At 54.5% G+C, this 27,926-nt stretch overlaps 2 protein-coding genes and 1 long non-coding RNA gene across 8 annotated transcripts in view; 1 reads left to right on the forward strand and 2 right to left on the reverse strand.

Moving 5' to 3' along the window:
• Positions 1-4,220, reverse strand: part of SYNC (syncoilin, intermediate filament protein) — a 40,164-nt gene extending 35,944 nt beyond the window's left edge. For 2 of the 6 annotated variants that reach the window (XM_029081238.1, XM_029081239.1), the window contains exons 1-3: positions 4,140-4,220; positions 3,599-3,720; positions 1,752-1,861 (exon numbers count right to left, since the gene is read on the reverse strand). The gene's annotated coding sequence lies outside the window, so the exon portion shown is untranslated. The remainder of the gene's footprint in view (positions 1-1,751; positions 1,862-3,598; positions 3,721-4,139) is intronic. The other 4 variants (XM_029081240.1, XM_039914368.1, XM_039914369.1 and 1 more) reach the window with 3 other exon arrangements.
• A 112-nt stretch (positions 4,221-4,332) lies between these two features.
• KIAA1522 (KIAA1522 ortholog) overlaps positions 4,333-27,926 on the forward strand; it is a 32,280-nt gene continuing 8,686 nt past the window's right edge. Inside the window, 2 exon segments of the mRNA XM_029080556.2 lie at positions 4,333-4,624; positions 4,627-4,705. Of these exon segments, the coding sequence (XP_028936389.1) occupies positions 4,442-4,624; positions 4,627-4,705 (262 nt within the window). The 5' untranslated portion in view covers positions 4,333-4,441.
• Positions 17,787-27,720, reverse strand: LOC120638876. The gene is made up of 4 exons (XR_005660893.1): positions 27,376-27,720; positions 23,473-23,625; positions 19,618-19,647; positions 17,787-18,070 (listed from the first exon to the last, which is right to left on the reverse strand). It is a non-coding gene; the product is annotated as an uncharacterized LOC120638876 (long non-coding RNA).

A 27,926-nucleotide genomic window follows, 5' to 3' on the forward strand; every position in this document is an offset into this window, starting at 1 on the left:
CAGTAACTTGCCTGCTGTGTGACTTTCAGCAGGTCAGGTCACTTCTCTGGGCCTCAGTTTCCTCATCTGTAAAATGGGGCATTCAATACCCATTCTCCCTCCCTCTTAGACTGTGGGACAGGGATTGTGTCTGATCTCATTCCTCTATATCTAGTGCTTAGTACGGTGCTTGGTACATAGTAAGTGCTTAAGAAAGATCACAATTATTATTATTAATAATGATAATAGAAGTCACTTCATTTCTCCATGGCTCAGTTACCTCACCTATAAAGCAGGGCTTAAGAATGTGAGCCCCATGTGAGACACGAACTGTGTCCCACTTGATTAGCTTGTATCTACCCCAACGCTTAATTCGGTGCCTGGTACACGGGAAGCAGCATGGCATAATGGTTAGAGCACGGGTATGGGAGTCAGAAGGTCAGGATCTAATCCCGGCTCCACCACTTGTCTATGTGACCTTGGGCAAGCCACTTCACTGCTCTGGGCCTCAGTTCCCTCATCTGTAAAACAGGGATTAAGATTGTGAGCCCCAGGTGGGACAGGGACTATGTCCAACCTGATTTGCTTGTATCCACCCCAGTGCTTAGTACAGTGCCTGGCATGTAGTAAGCCCTTAACCGTGGCTCAGTGGAAAGAGCCCGGGCTTTGGAGTCAGAGGTCATGAGTTCAAATCCCAGCTCTGCCACTTGCCAGCTGTGTGACTGTGGGCAAGTCGCTTTACTTCTCTGTGCCTCAGTTACCTCATCTGTAAAATGGGGATGAAGTCTGTGAGCCCCACGTGGGACAACCTGATTCCCCTGTGTCTACCCCAGCGCTTAGAACAGTGCTCTGCACATAGTAAGCACTTAACAAATACCATCATTAAATACCAGAATTATTATTAGTAGTAGTAAGCACTTAACAAATACCATTAAGAAAAAATAGGTGCCCCCCCCCCGGGTCCACAAGGTGCCAAAGACACAGAAGTCCAGGGTAAGGGTAAACTTCAGCCTGGCTTCCCCTCTGTGGGCATTAATTCAGTTCTCTGCACATAGTAGGAGCTCAGTAGATACAAATGACGATGGGGAGGACAGTGCTAGTTTGCACCAGTCACTAGAGGTCTCTTTCAGAAACTCCAACCCACCGACTCTAGGCAGGTTTCAGTGCCTGCATGGTGACGGACTGTTGTTATTCCTGATAAACATGACAACGAGCAGGCCCCGCCGGAGACACAAAGCATCTTGCACGTGCATCGGGAGGTAAGGGGGAAGCCAGCCTGCTGGTCAACGCCCGCCGGACACCCGCCCTCTTCTCTCCTCTGCTTCCTCCCAGGGGGAATCCTCGGGATGGCAAGGGGCAGGGCGTCTGGGCATCTTAAACAGGCAACTCCACGTTGGCTTATTTTTCTATTAGAGACACAAAATGGCAAAGTAGAGGGAAAATGGATTTTTTTCCCCGTCCAAAACTCAAGCCAGGGGGCGTCAGCGGTGAGAACGTTTTGAATCTGCACAATCACAATGACTAAGCCTCGGGCCCAGGCCCGACCCGGGGCAGCAGTCGTGACATACACGAGCCCTTTCCGAGCAACACACGGCAGCCGCTCCCTGCTCAGGAACCTTCCCCGGGGAATGCGAGGCAGAGAGATGCTGGGGAAGGAGGGAAAGAAAGAGTCAGAGAGACAGAGAGCTACCTGAGGCAAGACCCTGGGGTTGGGTCTCCACCGGACAAACACGGGGATTCATCTGACTCATTTGGGTGTGAGCTCCACCCACCTGGGCAAACCTGGGCCAGTGGTGTTATCCCTTGTAGAGGGAGATCATTAGGGCGATGTAGATGTCAGAGGCTGCAGAGTGAAGTTTTGGAGGCTGGTGTGGACCCAACCCTGAGTGAGGAGAAGTCAAACATATCCTGTATTCCTTCTGCAGCTGCCCCCGGGTGCATCCTGCTCACTCGTCAGCGTCAGCGTGGGGAGAGTTGTCATTTCCTTCTGCAGCTAAGGCCTGGCTTTGGTAGTCCCCACCGGACTTGGCTCTCGGGTTCCAGGACGTCAAGGGTCACCCTGCCTCCAGACTGTTCTGTCCCATAAGGGAACAAAACTCTAAATGCTACGGATAAAACACTACAAAAGACCCGGATAGCCGGACTCCATGAGTCACACATAGACACTCCCATTCCTTCCCCCGACCCCGACCCGACTGGTCTCATCTCTTCCCTGGTTCAACCCCGTAAACCAGCCTTGCAGATAGTCACTTGCCTGCTCAGCCATGGCAAATAGGATGCATCTCAGGCCAGGGGTAGAGGTGCTGATTTTATTAATTTCTCTCTTGGGGTTTGGTGGGGAGAAGGACAGAAAAGGTGATAAGGCCCAGGACTCCCTTTTATCGGACTCCCCCCAGCCTGCTAACAGCAAATCTGAGTATTCCTTAATCAGCAGTTTGCCCCCTCTTACCTTACCTCTCTGATTCTTTACTATAACCCGGCTGGTGCCCTTTGCTCCAACCTACTCATTGGACTTCAGTCTCTTCTCCCATGGCAACCTCTCATGCATGTCCTCCCTCTGGCCTGGAACTCCCTTCCCCTTCATATCCTATAGACAATCACTCTCTCCTCCTTCAAATACTTATTAAAAAGATCTCCTCCAAGAGGCCTTCCCTGACTAAGCTTTCATTTCCTCTTCTCACACTCCTCTCTGTATCACCCTTATACTTGACAATATACCCTTTATTCACTCCACCCATAGCACCTATGTACACATCTGTAATTTATATATATATTTATTAGACTGTAAGCTCCTTGTGGATAAGGGGATGTGCCTTCCAACTCTGTTACATTGTACTCTCCCAAGCACTTAGTACAGTGCTCTGCATGCAGTAAGCACCCAAAAGATGTAATTGACTGACTGATCCTCTGCTCAGTGGGATCACCAGCCTTAGCAGGAACTTAATAATAATAACAGTACTTAAGTGCTTACTCCGTGCCATGAACAGTTCTAAGCGCTGGGGTAGATACAGTTAACCAGGTTGGACACAGTCCCTGTCGCACGTGGGGCTAACACTTTTAATCCCCATTTTACAGATGAGGTTACTGAGGTCTAGGAGAAGTGACTTGACCAAGGTCACACAGCAGACAAGTGGCAGAGTTGGAAATAGAACCCATGACCTCCTGGTTCCTAAATCCGGGCTCTGTCCACTAGGCCACACTGCTGTTTATGGCTCCTCCCAGCAGATGTTCGCCCCCACCCCACCGGGCAGGATGATGGCTGATAATTTCTCTCCCGGCTTTTGGAGGAGGAGAAGGAGGAGGACGATCCGTGCAGAGGCGGCTGACACCATCTCGTGCCCCGGAGCAAGAGGGGAACTGCGAGAAGGGAGTCAGACAGGAACAATCAAACCCTCTCTTTCCTCCCCCACCTTCCCTCGAAACCCTTTGGGCTTTTTCTTGCAGGATCTCAAAGCACTTTACAAGCGCTAATTAATTAGGCCTCCCGTTCCCCGCGGGGGCTGTGGGACGTCCCACTGAGGGGTGATTGTGTTGGCACGCGGGGCACCGCTTAGCAGGCCCAAAGCTGCCCTAAGGGCTCCCTCTCCGGCAAGGGGGAAACCGAGGCACGAAGACTCACCTCAGGGCACTGGAAATGGGACGCAGGAGTCTGGTCCTCAGCCTTGGGGTCGAGGGGGGCGGTTAGGGGCTCTCCCCTTTGGGGATAGGGAAGGTGGGGATGGGGTGGGGGGTGAGGTTTTTCTGGAGAAGGGGAAGAGAGGAGGGGGAAGGAAGGGGGGCGTTTCTTGGCGTTGGGCAAGCTGCCCGATAAATGAGGGTCCGTCTGTCCGTCTGTCCATCCGTCTCTGGATTTCCCCCCTCCGCGTGCAATAGGATCCGCCCCCTCCCCAGCCAGCCGAACCCCAAACTACCTTTTCTGCCCCCCACCGCGGGAAACGTATCCCGAAACCCACCCTCCTTCCCCCAGAAAAACCCCCCAAACCCCCAAACCCAGGCATCCGAGCCTCCCTCCATCCCCTTCCCGAGAGCCAGTCCTGGAGTAGCGCCCGCCTCCTGCCCCGGATCCTCCCCCCGGAGGACCGACCCCCCAGTGTCTTTGGGAATGGGACCCCTCCCCTGCCCCTCCTCCGGGGGTTGGTCCGGGGGGGGTTCTCCCTTACCTGTCGGGGATCCCGACCAAGGGGGGGTCCGACTGCCCCTCCCTGGCAACCCAGGAGGGCCCGGGGCCCGCGGGCGGGAGGGGGCGGGGGAAAGGGGCGGGGGGCCGAGGGGAGCCGCCCACCCCCCGCCCCCGGCCCCTCCCGCCCCCTTCCCCGCCCCCGCCGGCCGCTCCCTCCGGCCGCCCAAACTTTCCCCGCTCCCTTCCCGCGACGCCTGCTGCTGGGGACCCAGGCCGCCTCCCCGCCCCGCATGGCCTTCCCGCCCCAGGGGGCCTGAGCCGGCCCTCGCCCCCCGCCCGGCCATGTCCTCCGCGGGCCCCCCAGCTGCACCTGCGGCCGAGGACACCTGGGGTCCCCCGGGCAAGGAGGGCGCGGGGCCCCCGGCCGGACCGCCGCGCAGGAAGAAGTCCAAGACCTCCGGCCTCCGTCGAGCCTTCAGCTGGCTCCGGGGCAAGCGCAGGAAGAAGAAGGGGCAGGGGGCGACCCCGGGGGGAGGGGGCCGAGCCGCCCCCCAAGGCCAAGAATGCAGGAGGAAAAGGCCAAGAAGGGCAAGGCCAAGGGCAGAGGTAAGACGGGGGTAGCTGAGCTGGAAGAGTTGGGGCGCGGGGCCCGTCCCTCTCCGCCCCACTCGCGGACCCCCTCGTGGCATCCATTCCCAGCTGGGCGGAGGTGCCAGTCACGCCCACCCACCCACCCCCCACCGCTGGAGGCCGGGGGCTGGAGTTTTGGGGTACCACAGGAGAGTCCGGGAAGAGTTGGAGCTTCCAGAGGCTGCCCCTCGTCCCCCCTCCCCACATACACACACTGTGTGCCAGCCTGGGTCCGTGGGTCGGGCCGGCCGATTGCTGAGTCAGGGGGTCATGGGCCCCGGAGCCTGGCTGCCTGCCAGTTTACCTGGGGAGACCAGTCGGGAGGGATGAGCCGGGGGCCCGGCCCTTTGCCAGCACCTGGCACCGCCCCCCAACCCCCCCCCTCCCCGAGGGGAGGTGCTGCGCAATGTGGGGAGGGGCAAGCTTTGCCAACTTGTGTGAGTAACCTTGCCAGGTAGGGCCGACCTGGGCCCCGCGGAGCCCCGAAGCCCCAGGTTGTGTTTGGTCCCTTAAGAGACCCACTCTCTTGGAGGATTGAAGGGTGGGAGGAGATCTCCGTGGCTTGGGGTGCCATCGTGCGGGGCGGTTCCCCTCCTCCTCCACCCCCCAACCCACCCATTCCCCGTGGAGTCAGCCAGGGCCTCCAACGGCCTCACCCTTGGCTCCCTTTCTTTACTCTCTGGCCCTCCCCACCCAGTCGCATTTAAAGCCACCTCGCTGGGATCGCGGGGCCTAGATCGAGGGCCCTCCCTTCTCCCGACCTGGGCATCTTCAGGGGTGACCACAGAATGATCTCAGTCCAGCTCCTCCGATGACATCATTGCCGTAACTATCAGGGACAGGTTGGGGTCGCAGCCTCTTCTAGAAGCCCCAGAGGTGGTCCCAAGATGGGGAAATCGAGGCATGGAAGCGTGGTCATGAACTGTGAACTGTCACCCTGGGCACTCAGCCTGCCAGTGGGGAAGCTGGGAATGGAACCAGGCTTTCTGGATTTTAATCCGCCCCATCCCTCCGCCCCTCACCCATTATTGGACGGAAAAGACAGTGAGTTGGTATAGGAGTTTATACAGAGACCTGAGTCCTTGTTTCTTACTGTTCCTAGGCTCTTACAGAGAGATCTTATAGAGAGACCTCCTATACTGTGACCTCTGTCTATCTGCCCCCGAGGGAACTGACAATCAGTCGGTCAGTAATATCTGTTAAGCACTTACTATGTGCAGAGCACCATACTAAACGTTTGGGAGAGAACAATAGAGTCAGTGTAGACATGATTCCTTCCCTCAAGGAGCTTAAAGTCTAGTGGAGTCAGACACTAAAATAATTTAGAGAGAGAAAAGTGGACATGTGTGTGGATTCGTGCTAAATTCATAGGGTGTTCTCAGGTGCAGAAGTGCTGGGGTGGTAGCTGGAGAAACAAAACATGGAAAGACAGAAATGTGACATGAGCCAGGCCTTGGGGGAAAAATCCGGTCAGGGCTGGGAAAGGGGGGTCTGGCACGAGACACATGGCTTAGTGGACAGAGCGCGGGCCTGGGAGTCAGAAGGTCTTGGGTCCTAATCTCGTCTCTGCCACTTATCTGCTGTGTGGACTTGGGGAAGTCACTTCACTTCTCTGTGCCTCGGTTCCCTCATCTGTAAAATGGGGATTAAGACTGTGAGCCTCATGTGGGTCAGGGATTGGGTCCAACCCAATTATTTTGTCTCTACCCCAGCATTTTAGTTACAGTGCCCAGCACATAGTAACTGCTTAACAAGTACCATAAAAAGAAGAAAGTGCAGCCTAATGGGAAGAGCATGGGTTTGGGAGTCAGAGGACCTGGTTTCTAATCCCAGCATCACCATTTGCTAGCTGTGTGACCTTGAGCAAGTCACTTCGCCTATCCGAGCTTCAGTTTCCTCATCTGTAAACTGGGGATTCAGTACCTGTTTTCCCTTGTACTTCGACTGTGAGCCCATCAGGGATGGGAACTGTGTCCAACCTTATTATCTTGCGTCTACCCCAGTGTGTAGTATATCGCTTGACACATAGTAAGTACTTAACAAATGCCACCATTATTTCTATGAGGAACTAGGTAATGGGGGGAGTGAATCCCAACAGACTGTGCCCCTGCTCATTTGAAATCTGTTAGCATTTGGGGGCGGGGGAGGACTGGTACTGGCTGTGGGGTGATGGGCAGATGGGATCTGTGGGGGTAAGGAGATGTGTCATTCAGACTCCTGGACTGGGTGTCATGGCTGCCCCTACCTAGCTGGGCCCATGGAGGGAAGAAGAATTTGACATTGATGTCCAACCCGCCTCATCTCCTCCTTGCCCCTTGGACGTCATCCCCCGTCTGAGTTTGGAGGTACCAGGGGGTGGGGGTTCGAAACTGCACCGCCCCCCCGACCAGCCGCACCCCAGGGCCTGAGGTCGATGTGTTTCAGGAAATGGCGGGTATGTGTCAGGGCCAGGCCCGTCCCACACGGACTGTGTTTACCCTCCAGAGTGTCCTTTAATCATCCCCAGAGCAGAGAATTAGAAGGAAAGGTTTCAGGGCAGGAAGAGGAGGGGAGTGAGGGAGAGTGAAAAGCCTGTTGTGAGATTGTGTCTGGACTTGCCATGGGTTTCCTTTTGGAGAAGAGCTCCCTCTCAGGCTAGGCCCTCTGTCATTGAGATAATGACAGGAGAAGGAGGAGGTGAAGAAGGAAAGAGGGCTCAGGTCCTAGGGAGAAGGGTGAGGTTGGAGGTGACTGAGAGAGACCCACCACTGGCTAGAAAACCCACTTGTATTTTCCTGCTCTTAATAATCCCTTCCCACAGAGGAAATGGGTTTAATTGCAGCAGGAGGGATTATAGTTAGATGTCAGGAAGAACTTCCTGAGTGTCAGAGATCCTGAAATATATTCCTCATGGGGCTTACGGAGCATGGTTTTCCTGGGAAGCCTGGAGGCAGGGGGATGGGCTAGGTGGCCCCATGAGTCCCTTTGCCATCTTGGACTCACGCGGGTCTGGAAAACTCCAGTTTCCCTATATGACTCAGCCATGGAGCCAGCTCCTCCCAACCCCCATCCCGGTGCCCTCCTCAGCCGGGGCATCGGGTAGCACCAGGCTCGTTGGGCGGTAGGTCGGAGGGGTTGCTTTTCAGGCTCGGGTACCCACACACGTGCCCACACAACCCCCCCGTTGCCCTCTCCTATGTTGCCCCTTCCTCCCCATCCCCCCGACCAGAGGTTGTCATTTCTTTGCGTTCTCCACATCTGACCGGGGACCCTCCCTCCTTCCCTCTGCCACCTCCTGTTCTCCCGATTGTTTCCTCTTCCCCAGCCGGGCCAAGTTCTCCTCTTCTGCTTATTAAAAGAAATAAATCCTATCGCTCTAATCTTTGCTGGCACCTGTGGGGGGTGGGGTGGGTGGCTGTTGGCCCAGTTAACTCTTTGCGGGGAGACTGGATACAGGGGAGGCCCGGCCTGGGGCGGCCAGGTGAGGGGGAGACTGGGCCAATTCGTCTTCAGGAATGAGAGTCGAAGATCGAGGAGACCGTCGGGGAGGGTAATCGAGCTTGTTTCAGGTTGACCTTTGGTTTGTGACTCCTTTCGGCCCCTTTCCTACCACCAGCCTGGGGGAGGCGACTCTGGCAGAGGCTCAGACAGGCCGATGGGGCGGTGCTCAGCTAGTGCTGCTCCCTTGGCATCATCCTCCACTCCCCACTGTTAGGGGCAGCAGTAACATTCATTCATTCAGTCAGTCATATTTATTGAGTGCTAACTGTGTGCAGAACACCTTACTAAGTGTTTGGGACAGCAGCAGCCAGGAAGGCGTGCTCAGGGCAGTGGCCCTCAACTCCTCATGTGGGTCCCGCTCCTCTCTTACAGAGGTTGGGCGAGGGGTTCTGTGGCAGAATCATTCCCCTCCTTGGCCTCCCGAAAGGCTCACCACCCTTCCGGTCCATTCGTCCTTTCCCTCTTTATATTCTTAAATTTTGAGCCCTTTGGGGGCCGCAGATGGGGTACAGTTCCCACCTGTGTATTTTCCCCGGTGCATAGTACAGTGCTCTGCATGCATCTAGACTGTAAACTCATTGTGGGCAGGGAATGTGTCTGTTTATTGTTAGACTGTACTCTCCCAAGCAATTAGTACAGTGCTGTGCACATGGTAAATGCTTAATAAATACAAGTGAACTAATGTAGATTACTCCCTCCAGATAAGGTCTGTGTGCAAGGAACCTGACAGGCTGTTTGAAGGGAATCTTGGACTAGCCGATGAAGGGGTTTGAAAGCAGAGAGGAAGTGGGGGTAGTTTTGGCCTAAAAATAATAATCTGTTAAGCACTTATGTTATGCTAAGCATTGGGGCAGAGACAAGCTAATCAGATTGGACACATTCCTTGTCCCACAGGGGCTCACAGCCTAAGGCAGAAAAAGAATAGGTAATCTTCATTTTGCAGATGAGGAACTGAGGTAAAGAGTTTAGTGATTTGCCGAGGGATTGTTTCCAACTTGATTAACTTGTATCTAGCGTTTAGGACAGTGCTTGGCACATAGTAAGTGCTTAACAAGCACCATTATTATTATTATTTTTATTACCTCAGGCAAATGGCAGAGCTGGGATTGGGATTAGAACACAAGTACCCTGGCTCATAGGTTACACTAGTGGAAAGAGAGCAGCAGCAGAGAGGATTCCCTGGAAAGAACTTTACACCTGCAGAGAATTTTGGGGATCAATCTGATCCTGGGGGTCGGGGGGAAGGTGAGGAAAGCCAGTATTGGTTACAGAGAAAATAAACTTTGTCAGGGGAGGGAGTGGCAGAGGACTGGCGGGGAGCCAGACAGGGCAGCACGGGGCGGGGGTGTTCCCAGCAGAGATGACCTCCAGGCAATTGGGAAGCCAGAAGACTTTAAAAGCTGATCATGATAACTGTGGTATTTATTAAGCACTTACTATGTGCCAGACACTGTTCTAAGCACTGGGGTAGATACAAGCTAATAGGGTTGGACACCGTCCCTGTCCTGCATAGGACTCACGGTCTGAATCCCCTTTTGCAGATGAGGGAACTGAGGCTCAGAGAAGTGAAGTGACTTGCCCAAGGTCACACAGCAGATAAGTGGCAGAACTGGAGTAGAATCTGGTCCTGTGACTCCCATTCTCCATCCACTAGGCCATGCTGCTGATAGATCCCTGACTCCAGCCCGGGGCCCCTGAGCAGGGGTATACTTCTGTATCTCTCTGGGAATGAGTTTGCTGGAGCTTTAATCATGGAGGAACAAACAGTGACATTTAGCCAAATCCGTGCAGCAGGGAATCTGGTGACCGGCCTGAGCTGGAAGTGAGTTGTCTGCTGAACAAAGAGAGGTGTGTCTACTCCCTGCAGACACCAAGAGTCACAGGCTGCTCCCCCATGGCAGCAAAGATTCCTTTTGGCAAATCATATTTCATCTGTCGCCACCCGCTGGATTCTGGGCCTAGGCGGGGGGTGAGGGGAAGACTGGTATGGGGAAAACAATCTGGATATTGACAAGAGTTACCTACACCGGAACGTGGTGGGAAGAGGGAGCTCGCTGTTCTAGAACTTGGTGGGGAGCTCCCTGCTCCGGGACGTGGTGGTAATTTGGAGCATGCTGCTTCAGGATATGGTGGGAATGTTTCAAGGGTCAGGTCCTGAGCTTTAGGGTCCTGTTTGGTTCTGAAGACATAGCCGGTGCCGGTCTATATCAGACCTTGGAATCAATGGCTCAGGACCTCAGTCCTAAATACTAATTTAAATGGTATTTTTTAAGCCCTTACTATGTTCCAGGCACTGTACTAAGCACTGGGGTGGATTCAAGCAAATGGGGTTGGACACAGTCCCTGTTTCACATGGGGCTCAGTCTCAATCTCCACTTTACGGATTAGGTAACTGTGGCTCAGAGAAGTGAAGTGACTTGCCCGAGGTCACACAGCAGATGTGTGGCGGAGCCAGGATTAGAACCCATGTCCTACCCATGTACACGATTTCCCATTCCTCAGAAACTTTCATTCGTTTCCCATTCGTCTCCACATCAAGCAGAAACTTCTGATCACTGAGTTCAAGGCAGTCAACGCTCCCTTCTTTTTTATGCACTCTTTTCTTCCACTACACGACAGCTCATACTCTTTGTTCCCCTCAACCCAACCTGCTCACCGTGCTTTGTTCTCAACTCTTCCATCACTGACCTTTTTCTTAAGTCCTCCCTCCTGCCCCAAACTCTTGGCTCCTTCATATCCGACAGACCACTGCTCTCCCCGTCTTCTCAGCTCTTCTGAAATCACATCTCCTCCAGGAGGCTTTTCCCGATTAATTTCCAATTTCCCCATTTATAGCCTCCAACTCTCAGTCAATTGTTTTGGCACTTCCGTGACACTTAAGTATTTAATTGCTCATAATTCCCCTCTCCTCTCCTGGATTGTAAGCTCTTCAAGGGCAGGGATCATGTCCACTAATTCTATTATACTCTTTCAATCGTCAATCAATCAATGGTACTTATCGAGCACTTCCTATGTACAGAGCACTGGTTGGGAAAGTACAATACAAAAGAATTAGCAGTTACGTTCCCTACCCATAACAATCCATCAATCACTCAATAGTATTTATTGAGAGCTTACTGTGAATAGAGTATTGACTAAATGCTTAGGACAGTATACTACAGCAGAGTTAGTAGATATGTTCCCTGCCCACAAGAAGCTTATAGTCAGGAAGGGGGAGATTTCATATTACAGTGCTCAGTTAATAATATTGATTAATTAATTGATTGAATTAACCTCTCCCCTTGCAGAACAAGCCTGGAAGTGATGGACCCAGGACTTTCCCCCTCCTGGGCCTTGGAAAATAAAGACAAGCTACCCTGGACCATACAGGGCCACCTGGGGAGATGTGGGGCTTGAGGAAAGTCACCTAAGACAACCTTGTGGTCACCCCCCAGCCCATCTTAGAACTACCCAAGTAAGGGGAAGGATGAGGGGAAATTGTTCTGATCTAGGGGTGTCCCCAAGGAATAGGGGCTCCTTTCTCCAGACCATGGGAAGGGGGGCTTGCTGCTGGGGAAGTTGGTGTGGAGTCTGCCCAGAGATGGGTGGCAGGGCTCCATCTCAGTTCCCCAGGGACCCGGCCCCTTTCCTTGATGACTCAGGATCACCCAGATGCTCTGCAGTGTGGGTGTGGGGCTGAGGAGACAGGGCACCGGTCACCCTGATCTTGTCCATAATCCAGATTTGGAGTGAGGTGGGGAGGGAATCTTGAGACACAAGGTGGAGGTTACGTTTTGGTTCTGAAACTGGTGTGTAGGTCTGCCTCTCCTGGGGTGTAGGTTCAACCCTCACCCTAAAGGAGTCGCCTCTGGGATAACATCTGAACTACCTCCCCCCGCTCTCTCCTCCCTCTATCTCATGTGCAGTTCTGGAGCCTGATGGGACCCCTTCCTGGGCTGTGAATGCTAACCCTCAGACCCCAGGACATCCTATTTAAGGGTTGGAAGGGTCTTCCCACTTGGGTCATTCAGTCTGTGTAACAATTTTCCCAGAACAAGTATGAATTTTGATTGTAACAAGAAGGATTATGGTTAGACTTTAGAAATCTTTTTTTTTTTTTATAACTTGGTCCACCTCGTCCCCCTGACCCTCGGGCCGCGGGGACTCCCCAGTGGTACCCTCCCGTACCCAGCTCTCAGCAGAGTTGCCGAGCTTCAGCAGCTTGTGTTGTCACATGCCGGGTAAACCCACCCGGATCACAGAGGTTATTGTACTCAGGCCCCGGAGCTGGGGAACCGCTGACCTCATGCATTCTCGCTGGGTCTGGTGGGTCCACCCTCTCCAGCCTGGCAATGCCAGGGAGCCCCAGGACCACCCTTTTGCCCTCTGGAAGAGGCTGACAGAAGAGGCAGGCAGGGGTGGCAAATGTGCATGTGAACTGGATATCCACCCAGGGTACTGGTATCTGCCTTCTCCCCCCATACCAGGATGGCTTTATGCCGCGGGTATTTTCCCCAGACCTTCGCCTTACCTCATCCCCGTCTTTATGCTTCTGCGGTGGTCTCAAAGCGCCCGATGCCGGTGCCACCTGAACTGTGACTTTTCCCAAGGTTACCACGAGCTGGGGATGCCCTAGGCCCGCTTGTCCCTTCCTTCACTCCCCTCTTTCTCCTCCTCTTGGTCCCAGAGCTCCTCCCTACCCCGCCCCACCCCCTCCTCTTCCCCATCCCTCCCCCCGGGCTCCTCCAGTGGGGAAACTGAGCCAGCAAATATTCCAGGGGCCTGTTCCCACCGGGGGCCCCTTTTCGAGGCCTCTCCCCTTAACGCCCTCCCTCCTCAAATCCAACAATTACTCTCCCCCCTTCAGAGCCTTATTGAAGGCCCATCTCCTCCAAGAGGCCTTCCCTGACTAATCCCCCCTTTCCTCTTCTCCCACTCCCTCCTGCGTCGCCCGGACTTTCCCAGCCCCACAGCACTTATGTCCACATCCGTCATTTATTGATTTCTATCGGTGTCCCTCTTCCCCTCTAGACTGTGAGTTCGTTGTGGGCGGGAAACGTGTCTCTATTGTTCTAGTGGCCTCTCCCAAGCGCTTAGCACAGTGCTGTGCACAAAGTCAGCGCTCAGTAAATACGACAGTGATGGAATGAGAAGAGGAGGAAGAAGGGGAGGCAGGGAGGGTTCAGGGGGTAGGCAAGGAGCGGGCGGGGGGTGCGTCCAGATGATGGGCACCTCCTCCTCTCCCCTCTCCTCTCCTCCTCCTCGCCCCGCCCCGCACAGGCCCCGCCTCCTTCCCCGGGCTGCGATTGTACCGAGGCACGCAGGAGAAAAGCGCAGCCGGGCAGGGGCGGAGCCGAAGCCCAGGACCGGATCGCACCGCACAGCACCCGCACGCGTCCCATCCCGCACTCCCCGAGCCAGTTTCCCGCCGGCTGCAGGGAGGTGGGCTCGCCCCCCGCCATGTAGCGCCCCGGCCGGCTCGGCCGCCTGGCACGGGGGTGGGGCACGGGCGGCTGGCACGCACCCACCATGGGCAACACGCACCATAAGCGGAGACCCCCGGGGGGCAAGCCCCGGGCGTTTTGGCACTTTCGGCGGCCTGGGAAGCTGAGGGCAGGTAAGAAGGGCCGGGGGGAGCGGGGACGCTGGGGTCCTCCTGGTGGATCCCTCCCCGACCGGCTTTCTGGGGCTGCAGGGGTGCCCAATGCCCGGAGGCTGCCGGGCGAGCGCGCTGGGGTGTGCCAGCTCGAGGCCCCGGGGAGCCCCTCTGCATGGTTGGGGACGCGGCCGGTCTGACCACCCCACGGTCAGGGCAGTGCTCAACCCCTTCAGCCCCCAGCCCGGGTTTGCAGCCTTTCTGCCCACCTCCACAGTCCCCGCCGAGGGCCCAGCGAGGCAATCCTGTCCGCGGGGCCTATTGTCTGGGGCCGGACTCACACCCACGCAAATGCACACACACAGCACACTCTCTCTCACACACGTATTCACACACGGGCCCCCAGAAAGCATGCGAGCTCCAGGGAAACAAAAGGGAGGACCGGAGAGGCGAAACTGGAGGTCAGAGGCAACCAGGGCCTTGCTCCATCTGGCAGAAACGTGCATCAGATTGGGTCTCCGAGGAGCTACCCCCACGCCCCAGCCTTCCTTGGGGGGCAGCCCCCGTGTCCCGGACACCCCTCCACCCCGGTTCCCTTTCCATGATGCCAGCCACCCCGCCGGCCCTTCTGCCATCCTGGCTTTAGGCAGGCCCCAGGGACTCTTCTTGGACACCTTCCAGGAAAGTGGGAGCCAGAACTACTGTGCCCTGTCTTTCCTGTGCTCTCGGGGTGTCCTGGCACAGGAGGGATCCCTGCCTACTCCAGGTGTCTTCCCAGCCTTTCCTCCTCCATACTGTGCTCTCCCTTTCCTGTGCTCTGAAGATGTCCAGGCCCAGGAGGGATCCCTGCTTACTCCTGGTGTCCTCCCAGTCTTTCCTTCTCTCCCTGGAGCTGAAACATGAGTAGGCTTGGGGCTGTTTCTGGGGTTGGCAGGGAAGATGGGGCCTCTCCCTTGGACAAGGGAGTCTTAGGCCTCTTGGGAGTCTGCTGTGTTTTCCTGAGCCCTCCCTCCATTCCCTCAAAAATCCTCCTGTCCAATTCCTGCTGCCTCTTTTTGAGCTGGCAGGGCACAAAGCATGAATAGGATGCCAGGGAGCAGCAGGTACCCCTCCCTCAGCCAGGGATCCCAAAAGAAACCAGGTTTTGCCTGAGAGGCACCTGAAGAAGGATATTTTCAGCATTCAGCCACTTGCTCAGTGCAAGTGACACTTTTTTTCCAGGAGAATGGGCCAAGAAGTAGAGTCCTATTGAGTTTTTTTTTGGGGGGGGTGGTTTATGTTATTTGTAAATGCATACTGTGTGCCAGGCACTGAACTAAGCACTGGAATAGATACAAGCTAATCAGGTTGGACACAGTCCATGTCCCACATGGGCTCACAGTCATAATCCCCATTTTACAGGTGAGGTAACTGAGGCACAGAGAAGTGAAGTGATTCTCCCATTGTCACAGAGCAGACAAGTGGCAGAGCTGGAATTAGAACCTCTGACTCTCAGGCCTGTGCGCTTTCAGTTCCTTCTGATGAGAGGGTGAACAAGAACAGCATGAGTGGGACAGTGAAGTTCTGGTATATTTGCAGGACAAAATTAATGGCTAAGCACCAGCAGGTTACAATGGAGGAGCCACCTGTACTGAGTGGGGGAGACCCTCAATACCTGCTGTCCCCCCACAGTTGAACAGCCTACTTCTCTTTAGGAATTTTCTTAGATGATTGTGTCCACTCAAAGGTTTTCAGGCTCAGCTCCTAAAGTGGTGCTACAGGGAAAAGGAGGTACCCCTTAGGACAATTGCCTATAATAGGCTATTCCCCTGTCCCAGCCCCCTAGAGTGAATTCTCCATACTTTATCCGAGAAGCCTGGGCTGATCCTTCCAGGCTAGTAAAAGGAAGGGTAGGAAGAAAGAAAGAGCCATCCAAGGAGTCAGACTCCTTAATCCCTGAGGATCCTGAATCCAGAGGCACTCCACACCCAACTTCATCCTCTTTTAATCAGTCCCCGTGCCTTGCAGTTCCAGGAAGAGGGGGTGTGAAGAGATAGGTTGAGGTAGGGCTTCAGGGAGAAGGGATGAGGAGGAACTGGTCGGAGGGACCTCCCAGCCCTGGTCATTCCCCTTCACGGTCCTCCGCTTTGAAATGCATGAGACACAAAAATGCAGAGGCTCCTGCTTATCAACCCTGCAGGGGGTTTGTTTTTGGACAGAGTCCAGGAGGTGTCCAGGCCTGTCAGCTGGGGCAGGGGAGGGCAGGGGGAGAGCCGTTCTGGGTCCTCTGAGAAGTGGGCTAAATGGGAGCTGGGGTTGGAGTTGGGGTGAATGGGGAGCTGAGCACCTGTGAAAGGGGAGAAATCTGTGCCTGTCTACTTGTTTTGTTTTGTTGTCTGTCTCCCCACTTCTAGATTGTGAGCCTCTTGTTGGGTAGAGATTGTCTCTGTCGCCAAATTGTATTTTCCAAGTGCTTAGCACAGTGCTCTGCATACAGTAAGCGCTTAATAAATATGATTGAATGAATGAATGAATGAAAGTATTTCTGTCTGGAAGAGATTATGCTCCCCTTCCTCCACTAACCTTGCAGATGGGGAGACATGGGTGAGAGCTGCAGTGAGGGTTTGAGGAGGGAGATGGGATTGGGTATCCGTGCCTGCAACCCTACCCCCTCCTCAGCTTTAGGAGACTCTGTCCTCCCTCTCCTATCTCCACCCACCCCCATCCACGTTCCCCAGGAGGGAATGCGGGCATCAGCTCTCAGCTTCCAGTGGTCAGATCCCTCCCTTGGTCTTGGGCCATGCCGGAGGAATTGGGACTGAAGGTCTGAAAGGCGGGGGGGGGTGTCAAGAGTATCTTTTCTTCGGGGAGGTGGGGGCGGTGGATGGGAGACAGGTAGCTGGGAGGAGAAAAAAAGCTTGAAGCGAATTGTGTTTGTCCTCAGCGCTGGCTCCATGGAAACCCAACCAAAGCTGAAAAGCTCAGGAATTTGCACTGGGGCAGGTCAGGCTTATGTATATGGAGGAGCGCAAGGGGAACTAGGGGGCCTGAGCAAAGGACCCTCCCCCGGACCTCTTCCCTCCTCAGTATGGGGAGGGAGACCTCTCCACTCCTCCCCTACACCAGGAGAGGAGGTGGAGGTGCTAGTTGGAGGCGTTTTCCGCTAGGTTCTGTGCTTCCTTGCCGCAGTTAATTAGGGAACAGCCTCCTTCCATAAAATGAAAGCAATCCATTTCCCCTGTTGGGGCTCCCACCTCCTGGTTCCGGCCGCCCCCTCAGCTCCTCTGGCTTTCCAGTCCTGGCGTCACTCACCCTCCTCCTCCTCCTCCTCTGTGTCTCTTTTCTCCCTTCTCCCTACCTCTCCTCCCTTCCGGCCCCGCTCCCTACCGCCTTCCCACTGTAGGTTCCTCTCCCTGGGGCGGCAGCTGCCTCTGCCAGGCTGAAACCCCTGCCATTGCGGAGAGGTGGGCGGGGGGGTGTCCAGGAGCAGCTGATGGATGCCCTGCCCATCCTGGGGGGAGTGGGAGTTGGATGGGGTCCCCTGTTGGCCAGGTTATTGGTGAGGCTGGGTTTAATAATAATACTACTACTACTAATAATTATGGTATTTAAGTGCTTACTATGGGCCAGGCACTGTACTAAGCGCTGGGGTGGATCCAAGCAAATCAGGTTGGATACAGTCCCTGTCCCATGTGGGGCTCAAAGTCTCAATCCTCATTTTGTAGATGAGGTAACTGAGGCCCAGAGTAGTGAAGTGATTTGCCCAAGGTCGCACAGCAGACAAGTGGCAGAGCTGGGATTAGAACCCATGACCTTCTTACTCCCAGGCCCGTGCTCTATCCACTATGCCATGCTGGGGTTCCTGGGGACTGGGAATAGGCTTTGTGCTTCTGCTTGCAAGATGCTGGGAAAAGATGGTGGGGAAGGGTGGTCGTAACAGTATTTATTAAGCGCTTACAACGTGCAGAGTACTGTACTAAGAGCTTGGGAGAGAACAATAAACAGACACATTCCCTGCCCACAATGACCTTACAGTCTAGAATAATCAGACACATTCGCTGCCAACATTGAGCTTACTGTCTAGAGGGGTCCTGTCTCTCATGGGTCTTGGATATGAGGGGGTGTTCCTGCTCTCCCCCTCTTAAGGGAATTAAGTAGGAGTTAAATGGGTCACCTTGCTGATAACAATTTCCCAATTTCCCTCTGGAATTACCAGGCTGGACACTCGCTGAGCAGGAGGACATCAGTTCTCTGGCCTCTCTCCATCCCTTCTGGCAGGTTGGCATCTTCTCCTCCTCCACTGGAACCTGGGGGGTAGAGAAGGGATTGGGTCTGTTCCCCCAATTGGACAGTTGAGGAATCCGCAGCCCAGAAAGGGAAGGGTCTGACCTCAGGTCACACAGCAAGTCGGGGCCAGTGCCCAGGTTGCCCGGCCTGGTGTGGAGGCTTCCCCAGGCAGCCTCTCCTCTCCGAGCGGTGGGGCCCGGCGGGCAGGGAGAGGAGTCCTGCCCGGGCCTTGGCTCCCGTAGAGGGACCTCATGATGATCGAGCCCGGGCTGCTTGTCTGTTCTTGTTGGGCTTTGCCGCCCCCGGGTTCCCCCGGCTGGCTGCTCCTGCCTTCCCTGGGCGGCCCTGAGCCCCGTGATTTCCCAGTCCTGTACTGGGGGACCCCACCCTGGGCACCTCCGATAAGGGGCCCTGCCCTCCCCGGACAGTTGGATCCATGAGGAGCCAGACTGGGAGGGTGGGGGTGAGTGAGGTGTTGGGTGGGGCGGGGGGGTTCACTCGAGATAGGTGAAAAGGGAGGGAGGGTCTCCAACAGGGGCTGGTTTGGAAGATAAGATCCGGTTTCCGAGGAGAGCCCGCCCTCCCGCCCGTCGCCTTCTCTATCTGACATGCTGAATCTTGCAGTGCTGCTGCCGTGGCTCCCTACCTGCCTTCCTACCTCCCCTCGCCCCCCCCGATGTCCCCCAATGTACCCATGCGCCAGCCCCACAATTAAGCAGCATGGCTTAGTGGATAGAGCCCAGGCCTGGTAGTCAAAAAGGACCTGGGTTCTAATCCTGGCTCTGCCCCATGTCTGCTTTGTGACCTTGGGCAAGTCACTGAACTTCTCCAGGCCTCAGTTACCTTATCTATAAAATGGGGATTATGACTGTGAACCCCAAGTGGGACATGGACCGTGTCCAACCCGATTATCTTGGCTCTATCCCAGTGCTTGGCATGTAGAGTAAGCACTTAACAAGTACCATTAAATAGAGGGGTCAGGAGAGCAGGGGCCTGGGCTCCAGGCCCACCAATTCTCCTCCGTCCCACTGTGGGCTGCACCCCAGACCCCCGGGGCCTGTCTTCGGGCCCGGCGTGAGGCGCGGGTGTCACCGGGATCTGGGTCCGCGTGGGAGGACCGGACGTTGGGAGCACTCGGCCAACCTCTCGGCCAACCTCTCTGCCCACAACCGCTGCTGCAATGAGTGTCCCCATATCAGCCCCTCCAGTCCTCCTTATCTTAATTGCTCTTAGCTGCACTTGACTTTTGTGGAGTGCCCACACCGGAAGCGGAGTGTACTGCCTCCGATCAGCGAGGAGACCCATAGAGGCTCCGTTAGGGCTTCGCTGGGGGAGTTGATCACCTCAGAGGAAACAGTGTCCCCTGCAAGAAGGGTACTTGGTTGGACAAGATTGGCAGAGCTGGGGCCTGCCCGGCCTAAGCCTCTGCCGGGGGGTCTCACTACCGCCAGGGGATGTGGCGTTTGAGGGAATCTCGGGACCGGCCTAAAGGCTATGTCTCTCTGGCAGGCTCCGGGGTCCCCTTTGCCCCATCGCCACTACCGGGAAGCCCAAGGTTGATATTTACCTTAAAACCTGCTGGGCAGCTCTGACGGGCCTGTGTGAGAGATGGGAGGGGGAGGTTAGGGCAGCTGAGACAGGAGAGGAAATTCCCAGCGTGTAGGTAGGGTGAGGGGAAAGACGGGTCTCTCTCGGGTTTTCTCCCTACCCCCAAGAGAATCAATCAACCAGTGGTATTTATTGTTATTATTATTATCACTGATAGAAATAATAACAGTATTGGTGTTTGTTAAGCGCCAAGTATGTGCCAGGCACTGTTTCTAAGCACTGGGGTAGATACAAGATAATCGGGTTGGACACAGTCCCTATCCCACATAATGGCTCTCAGTCTTAATCCCCATTTTACAGATGAGGGAACTGAGGCATAGAGAAGTGAAGTGACTTGCTTAATTTCCAGCTCTGCTTCTCCTGCCCCTGTTCCCCCCACTCCTCCCACCCATGGTCTCCATAAGTATGACGCACTTCCTGGCGGCTAAGGTTGTGGGGTGCAGGCTGATGGGGTTGGGAGTTGAAAAGTGGGTGGGAGACAGAACTGAAGCCTTGGAAGGGACAAGAGTCCATAGTGGAGGAGAGGAAGAGGCTGAGGAGTCTGGGTCATCCCAGACAGGGGCCGGGGGCTTGGGTCTGGAGGTAGTGGGAGCCAGGAGGTGTCACTAGAAAATTCCCTGCTCCCCATTTCACCTCCCTGACTTCCTGCTCCTTCTCCGTGTTCTACCTTTTCTCCCGTTCACTCCGCTTCTCTTCTCCCTCTCCCCACCCTCTCATTCCACTCCCCTGAGTCAGTGGTGCTGGGTGCTCCGGGCTCCCCTCCCCCAACCCGTCCTGCTCCACTCCAAGGTGTTCTCAGGAATGGGGCAGGTTGGGGCACCGGCCCAGCAGAGAAAGTTTCCAAGGCAGGGGGAGGCCGTGCCGACACCCCGTCGACACCAGGTCCTAAAATCGCCTAGACATTGGGGACCACTGCCGACCAGGCCCTAGAGCCGTATAGATCTTGGGTATCTTTGGACTCTGTGGGCAGGACACCCGGGTGGGTTCGTGAGGAGGGGTGGGGTTGCTCCATGTACACAGGTGTGTATGCAGGTATGTGTTTGTACTGAGTAGCTGGTTAGAGGTGTGTAAACATGCATGCCTATTGTGTTGTTTGTGAGGATTGTGTGTGTGCATGTGTTTCCCCGGGAATGTATACACGGATGATTGTTGGTGTGTGAACTTGCATAAGGCACATAAAGGGCAGGGAGAGGCTCCAACCAAGCCCCTGGGTAGTGTGGGAGGTCTATGGGTGGGTGGGCACTTGGAGTTTCCCTGCTGGAGGAGAGGGAAGACAGGCAGGGGAGTCCCCCACTTTAGGGAGCATCAGGAACCCCTCCCCTCACCTACCTGTGAGCTTGTTGCAGGCAGGGAACGTGTCTACGAACTCTGTTATACTTTCCCAAGCGGTTAGTACAGTGCTCTGCACACGGTAAGCGCTCAATAAATTCGATTGATTGATTTGGGACTGCGGCCTTTTAGAGCTATGCCCTACCCCCAGCTCAGGAATGTTAAGTCTGTCCCATCTCTGCCTCCCCCTTCCCCCACACCCTTCACCTCTTGCTCTCCCCTTCCTCAGGGGGACTGAGGAGTTGTATTTGGGGACAGATTGGAAAGATTAAGGCCTCACAGACTGAGAGGATATCATGTCCGTTTATGATATCACGGACACAGAAGCCCTGGAGGCAGAAGTCAGATTCAAGAAGGGTTTGGGTCAATTCATGGCCAAGCAGTCCATAATGGATCACTAGAGGGAAAGTAAGGAATGTTGGAGAGTTTATTTCCAATCGTGAGCGTGAATGTCCAGGACAGCAACTATCATGTGATTCCTCCCAAGCCTAGGGAGCAGCATGTCCTAGGGGACAGAGCGCAGGATATGAAGCCAGCAACACTGTCAATGGCCTGTGCCGTGACCTTGGACAAGTCACTTAACCTCTCTGGGCCTCAGTTTCCTCATCAGTAAAACAGGGATAAGATGTCCTCTAGACTGCAAGCTCGTTATGGGCAGGTAACATGTCTGCTAATTTTTTTCATTGTACACTCCCTGGCGTTTAGTATTATGCTCTACACAGAGTAAGTGCTCAAAAAAACCATTAATTGATTGATATTCGCTCTCTCTATCTCTTAGCTTGTGCCAGCCCTTTGTGGGACAGTGACACTGTCTGATCTGATGATCTTTTATCCATCCTGGTACTTGGCATATCGTAGGCACTTAATAAATGCTATAATTATTATAATACAATGCATAATAAAATTACAACATACACATTAAATTACATTATACAATACAGTATATTGTATAATATGCAATTCAATGTAATACAATGTATAATTACACTATTTTATATTGTATAGTGTAATTATATCATCTATAGATTAATATAATAATGATTATTATGCCGTTGCCACTGTTGAAGACAGAACATCTGACCTAGTGATGATTTTGCTTCAGGTCCCATGCTCTAATGAACCATGTGTCTCAACCAAATTATTTATATTAATGTCTGTCTCCCCCTCTAGACTGTAAGCTCCTTGTGGGCAGAGAACACACCTGCTAACTCTGTTGTATTGTAACCTCCCAAGTGCTTAGTACAGTGCACTGCACACAGTAAGCACTCAATACTATTGATGATGATGATGATCCACTGTAGATTGTTGGAGAGGGGTCTGTATTGCAGGGCTGGGAAGTCTTGGTGGGGCCTTCTCTGGATTTAGAAGCTGGAGAGGAATTCACGCTAACTTACTCACTGCCCCTTGACTCTCCTCAATCTTGCCGTCAACAACTTCAGCTTGTGGGCAGGGAATGTACATTTAGTACAGTGCTCTGCACATAGTAAGAGCACAATCAATATGATTGACTGACTCACTGACCCTTCCTTCTGCCTTGGAACTCCCTCCCCCTTCACATCCAAGAGACCATTGCTCTCCCCCTCTTCAAGGCCCTTCTGAAATCACATCTCTCCCAGGAGGTCTTGCCTGATTAATCATTCATCTTCCCACCCTATTTCCCCCATAACTGCCACCTCAGCCCCTCCGTGCCACCCAAGCACTTGGGCACACCCTCCCTCCTCCTAGCACTTACATGCATTTTTTTATACTCTATCACATCTTTCTACCTGCAATTGATTTTTTTGTGTCAATCTTCCCTTCTAGATTGTAAGCTCCTTGAAGGCAGGGATCATGTCTGCTAATACTGTTGCACTCTCCCAAGTACTTTTTCCAGTGCTCTGCAAGGTCAGAAAGCTGGCTCCAGAATCAGCTGCTTCCCCGAGCTTTGGCCTCCAGCCAGTGGGCTTTGGGAAGGCCCTGCTCCCAGCTTTCAGAATCTGGGGGATGGGGTCCGGGTGACTAATTGCTTCCAGCAGCCTCCAATCCAACCACATCCCTGAACACCTCTCCTCGCAATCTGACCTCCCTCTTCATTGTCTCTGGATTCCCATTCTCCCTGCTCACAGCCCTCAGCTGCAATCCTGGCTTCCTGCCCCCCACCCAGCACCCACTTCGGGGAGTGGATTTTACACCCTTGCCCACCAGGGACTCCCCTAGGACTTCCATTGTCCAAGGGATCATTTTTCTGATGCAGGAATGAATTATATATGCATGATGAGGGTGTGTGTGAGCGTGCAAAAATAGTTCTCAGTGTCTTCAGGATGAATGTGTTTGTGTTCTGTTGGTGTGTGTGCTTGCACAGATGATGGGTATGGTGAGTGAGCACAGGTTTTGGATGCTCCTTGGGAGGGTATAAGGGCACTGCTGGTATGGGCACAGCTGGGCACTGACCACTTGCTTTTCTCCTCCCTCCCAGCTGCCCCCACCCCACCAAACCCCAACCAACCTCTCCAGTTCATCACTTAGGAATGGTGTCAGCCACGGGGGGACATTTGTGAACAGATCAGCTTGAGGGCTTGGGAGGAGAGAAGCCAGGATGACCAGGGTGGTTTAGGTTTGGGCTGGTGGGCCAGGAGTTGCTACCCAACCCTGCTGCAGGCTGCGGGGGCAATAATAAAAAAAGAATTGTGGTGTTAAGCAGTTTCTATGTACTAAGTGCTGGGGTAGAGACATGATAATCAGGTTGGACACAGTCCCTGTCTAAGTGGGAGCATGAACGGGTATTAAATCCCCATTTTGAAGATGAGGAAATCGACCAACCAGTTGTTGAGTGCTTACTGTGTGCAGAGCACTGTACTAAGCACTTGGGAGAGTACAATACAACAGAGTTGGTAGACATGTTCCCTGTCCATGATGAGCTTACAGTCTAGGTGAAAGTGAAGCTCAAAGAAGTTGTAACTTGCCAAAGGTCCCCCAGAAGGCAAGTAGCAGATCTGGGATTAGAACACAGGCCACCCGATTCTCCAGACTCCCTTCCCCCGCTCCCCACACACCTGCCAGGCCCGAGAGCCCCTTCCTGATCCAGGCCTGGGTCGGGAACCAGTCGCCTGTCTCCCCTCACCCTCTTTAAAAAAAAAAAAAGGTACTTAAGTGCTTCCTATGTGCCAAGCACTGTTCTAAGTGCTGGGTAGATACATGCTAATTAGGTTGGACACAGTCCCTGCCCCATATGAGGCTCACAGTCTACATTGCGCAGATGAAGTAACCGAGGTCCACAGAAGTGAAGCTACTTGCCTAAACTCACACAGCAGAGGAGTGGTGGAGCTGGGATTAGAACCCAGGTCCTCTGATGTAGAAGCAGCGTGGCTCAGTGGAAAGAGCACGGGCTTGGGAGTCAGAGGTCGTGGGTTCAAAATCCCAGCTCAGCCACTTGTCAGCTGTGTGACTTTGGGCAAGTTACTTAACTTCTCTGGGCCTTAGTTACCCCATCTGTAAAATGGGGATTAAGACTGTGCGCCCCATGTGGGACAACCTGATCACCTTGTATCCTTCCCAGCCCTTAGAACAGTGCTTTGCACAGAGTAAGTGCTTAAATGCAATTATTATTATTATTCCCAGGCCCGTGCTCTTTCCACTAGGCCCTGCTGCTTGGGTAGCAGTCTCTCCCACTGGACATGACCTGGGGGGATGGACCCTTTCTAGACTGTGAGCCTGCTGTGGGCAGGGATCGTCTCTATCTGTTCCCAAGCGCTTAGTACAGTGCTCTGCACACAGTAAGTGCTCAGTAAATCTGATTGAATGAATGAATGACCCACCTCTGCTTCAGGAAGGCATGGCCCTTGGGCAAGAGGGAGCTTCATCTTGGGCCCAGAGAGGTTTGGCCAAGCCTGTTTGTTGGAATGTGGAGTGACCACCCCTCAGCCCCCTCCTGGGGCAGCAGCTGCAGCCCCTCCGTGTGCCAGATGACAGCCTTGACCACCCCTCTCCGGCCTCTTGAATATTCAGCAGCCCGAGGGGAGCGATTGAACTAGTCCCGAGCCTGCCCTGCCGAATTCCTCAGTCCCCTTAAATTCCTCAGTCCCCTCGGCGACCCTCCCCTCGATTCCCCCGCCCCCCATACCCAGATAATAACCCTCCTCCACCCGTAGGGACCACTATCGGCCTGCCCCGCCGGGAGGTGGGGAAAGAACTCTTGGTGTAGTGGACAGAGCCCAGGCCTGGGAGTCAGAAGGTCAGGGGTTCCAATCTCCACTCTGCCACTTGTCTGCCATGTGACCGTGGGCAAGTCACTTGGCTTCTCTGTGCCTCAGTTCTCTCATCTGTAAAATGGGGATCGAGACTGGGCCCCACTGTGGGACAGGGACTGAGTCCACCTCGATTTGCTTGTATCCACCCCAGTGCTTAGTATGGTGCCTGGCACATCGTAAGTGCTTAACAAATACCATTATTATCCTTATTACAGTGCCTATCACAAAAAAGCGCTTAACAGATAGATACCACCATGATTATTATTCAATTTTCATGCTTCAATTTCCATGCCTCAGTTTCCCCCACTCCTTCCAGAGACCTAATTTCTCCCTACTAAAGGGGGGAGGGGTCGCTGGGAGCTTCCCCCCATCCCAACCCCCTTTGGGGCTAATCCCCTCCCCGTTGCTCGACCTCGAACGGGAGTCCTGGGGTTGGGGGAGGGCGGCACGTGTCCGGGGCCAGTCCTTGCCCCCGGTGACCGGCCGGGAGCGGGGGAGGGGCCGAAGGGGGAGGGGTCCGGCCTCCCAGCCGTCTCCACCCGGGCTGCAGCGGCTGGGCGAGCGACGGAGCGAGCGAGGGAGGGGCCGAGCTGGAGTTGGCGCAGTGGGGCCAGGCAGACCCTCCCCCAGGCCCCAGGAGCCTTCGCCCCCCAGCCTCTCCGCAGGTCCGGCCCCGGCCGCGGGCACAATAGGCCCAGCCCGGTGGCCGCATGGTGGTGTTCCTGGGCAGGCACCTCCCCTCCTTGCTGGGGCTCTTGAAGAAGAAGGGTGAGTGGAGGGGGGGATGTCCCTGAAGATGGCCTCCTTGGCAGGAGCCAGAAGCCCTTGGGGAGCCGGAGGGGTGGGGAGGGGGGCGCTGACCCCTCTTTGCTCCTCCTCCTAAATCCGGCGTCCCCTTCCCCCCTCCTGGGCATCTGTCCAGGGCTGGGGGTTGAGGGGGCAGTGAAGCGGAGGATTCTTTTTGTCCATGGTGCTGAGCCCTATTGTGGCTGCGGCGGGCAGGTGGGCAGGGGTGCAGAGCGACCTCAACCTGGGCTGGGGGCCGCCGTCGTGCTCGGGCCCCCCACCAAAGGGTGGGGCAGGCCTGCGGGCAGTGGCAAGGGCACTGGGGACCACGGATGCTCGGGCAAGGACTGGGCGAGCGCGCCGAATCCCTAGCTGGCTTGGGCGCGGCCCTTAGGTTGGAGAGGCAGTGGGATCTAGGAGGAAATTTAAGTCCCGTACATCATCGGCCCCCCCCCCCGCCCCCCCAGTTAGCCGGGGGTTGGGATCTCATCCTAAACTTCCCTTGCGTGTCCCCTGCCTTGGGCAGGGATCCTTGCCTGTCCTCAAAGCCCAGGGCAGGACTCGGGACCACAGGCTAGAAATGCCTCTGCTGCTGCGAATGAAGATGCTGAATTCTGTCGTTATTGTACTCTCCAAGTGCTTTAGTACAGTGCTCCGCACGCAGTAAGCGCTCAATAAATACCATTGATTGACTGATGGATGACGAATGCCTTCTGTGTGCCCTGGTCGCCTCCTCCAGCCCTGCTGACTTTGGGGACTTGATTTCCCCACCTGCGGTGAGGAGAGGAGGGAAAAAGGAGGGGCGCCGGCCCGCCCCTCTCTTCCCCCCACCTGGGGGGCTGAGCAGGGACCCGGAGTCCGTGGTGGGGAGAGATAGGTACATAGGTACGGAGGCAGGCAGCCTCCGCCCCAAGGCTGTTTTCTCCCTACCAGCCTCGCCCCTGGGGAAAGCGAGGCGGGAGGATGGTGGAGGGAGAAACAAGAGGTGACAACAATGGAGAATCAGCAACGAGGATGGGGTGGGGACTTGTAGTGTCGCCTGGAATAATAATAATTATTGTTATGGTATTTGTTAAGTGCTTACTATGTGCCAAGCACTGTTCTAAGCACTGGGGTAGATACAAGGTAATCTGGTTGTCCCAAGTGGCCCTCACAGTCTTAAACCCCATTTTACAGATGAGGTAACCGAGGAAGCGATTTGCCCAAGGACACACAGCAGACAAATGGCGGAGTCGGGATTAGAACCCACATCCTCTGACTCCCAAACCCATGCTCTTTCTTTCCATTTAGTCACGCTACTTCTCTAAGAAGGGGGTGCCGGAGCCATCCTATTCCGCCAGTGCCTCTCGGGTTTTCTGACCTCAGTTTACCTTTACCTTCTTCCGCTCCATCCCACGGTTCAGTCAGTGTCCCAGGGCTTGTGGAGATGATTCCTCGTTCTGATTCCTGCCTTTTGTGCTGCCTCACCTTCCCCATCTGGGAAATGGGGAGAAGAGGCCCCGAGTTCCTTCTGGGGACAGAGACGGGCACAATTAAGTACAGTGGCCTGGCACATAGTAAGCGCTTAACAAATACCATAATTATTGTTATTAAGAGATGATGAGGGGTGGGACTGAGCTGTCGGAAGGGAAGGACAATTCTTTATCTCAGAGTCTGCAAAGGATCAGCACGGTCGCTGGCCCGTTCTCATAAGTGAAAAGGTGTCTATCAACTCTGTTATATTGTTATAGTGTACTCTGCCAAGCACTTAGTACAGTGCTCTGCACATAGTAAACACTCAATAAATACGATTGATAAAGGAGGGCCAAGAGCTGGGGTCGTATCATCATCAATCAGTAGAATTTATTGTCTACTGGGTAGAGCTTCTGAAAGAATAGGGCTCATTGTGGACGAGGAATAGGTCTGTTTATTGTTGCATTGTACTCTC

The sequence above is a fragment of the Ornithorhynchus anatinus genome, chromosome 16, assembly GCF_004115215.2.
Source record: "Ornithorhynchus anatinus isolate Pmale09 chromosome 16, mOrnAna1.pri.v4, whole genome shotgun sequence".
Lineage (NCBI taxonomy): Eukaryota > Metazoa > Chordata > Mammalia > Monotremata > Ornithorhynchidae > Ornithorhynchus > Ornithorhynchus anatinus.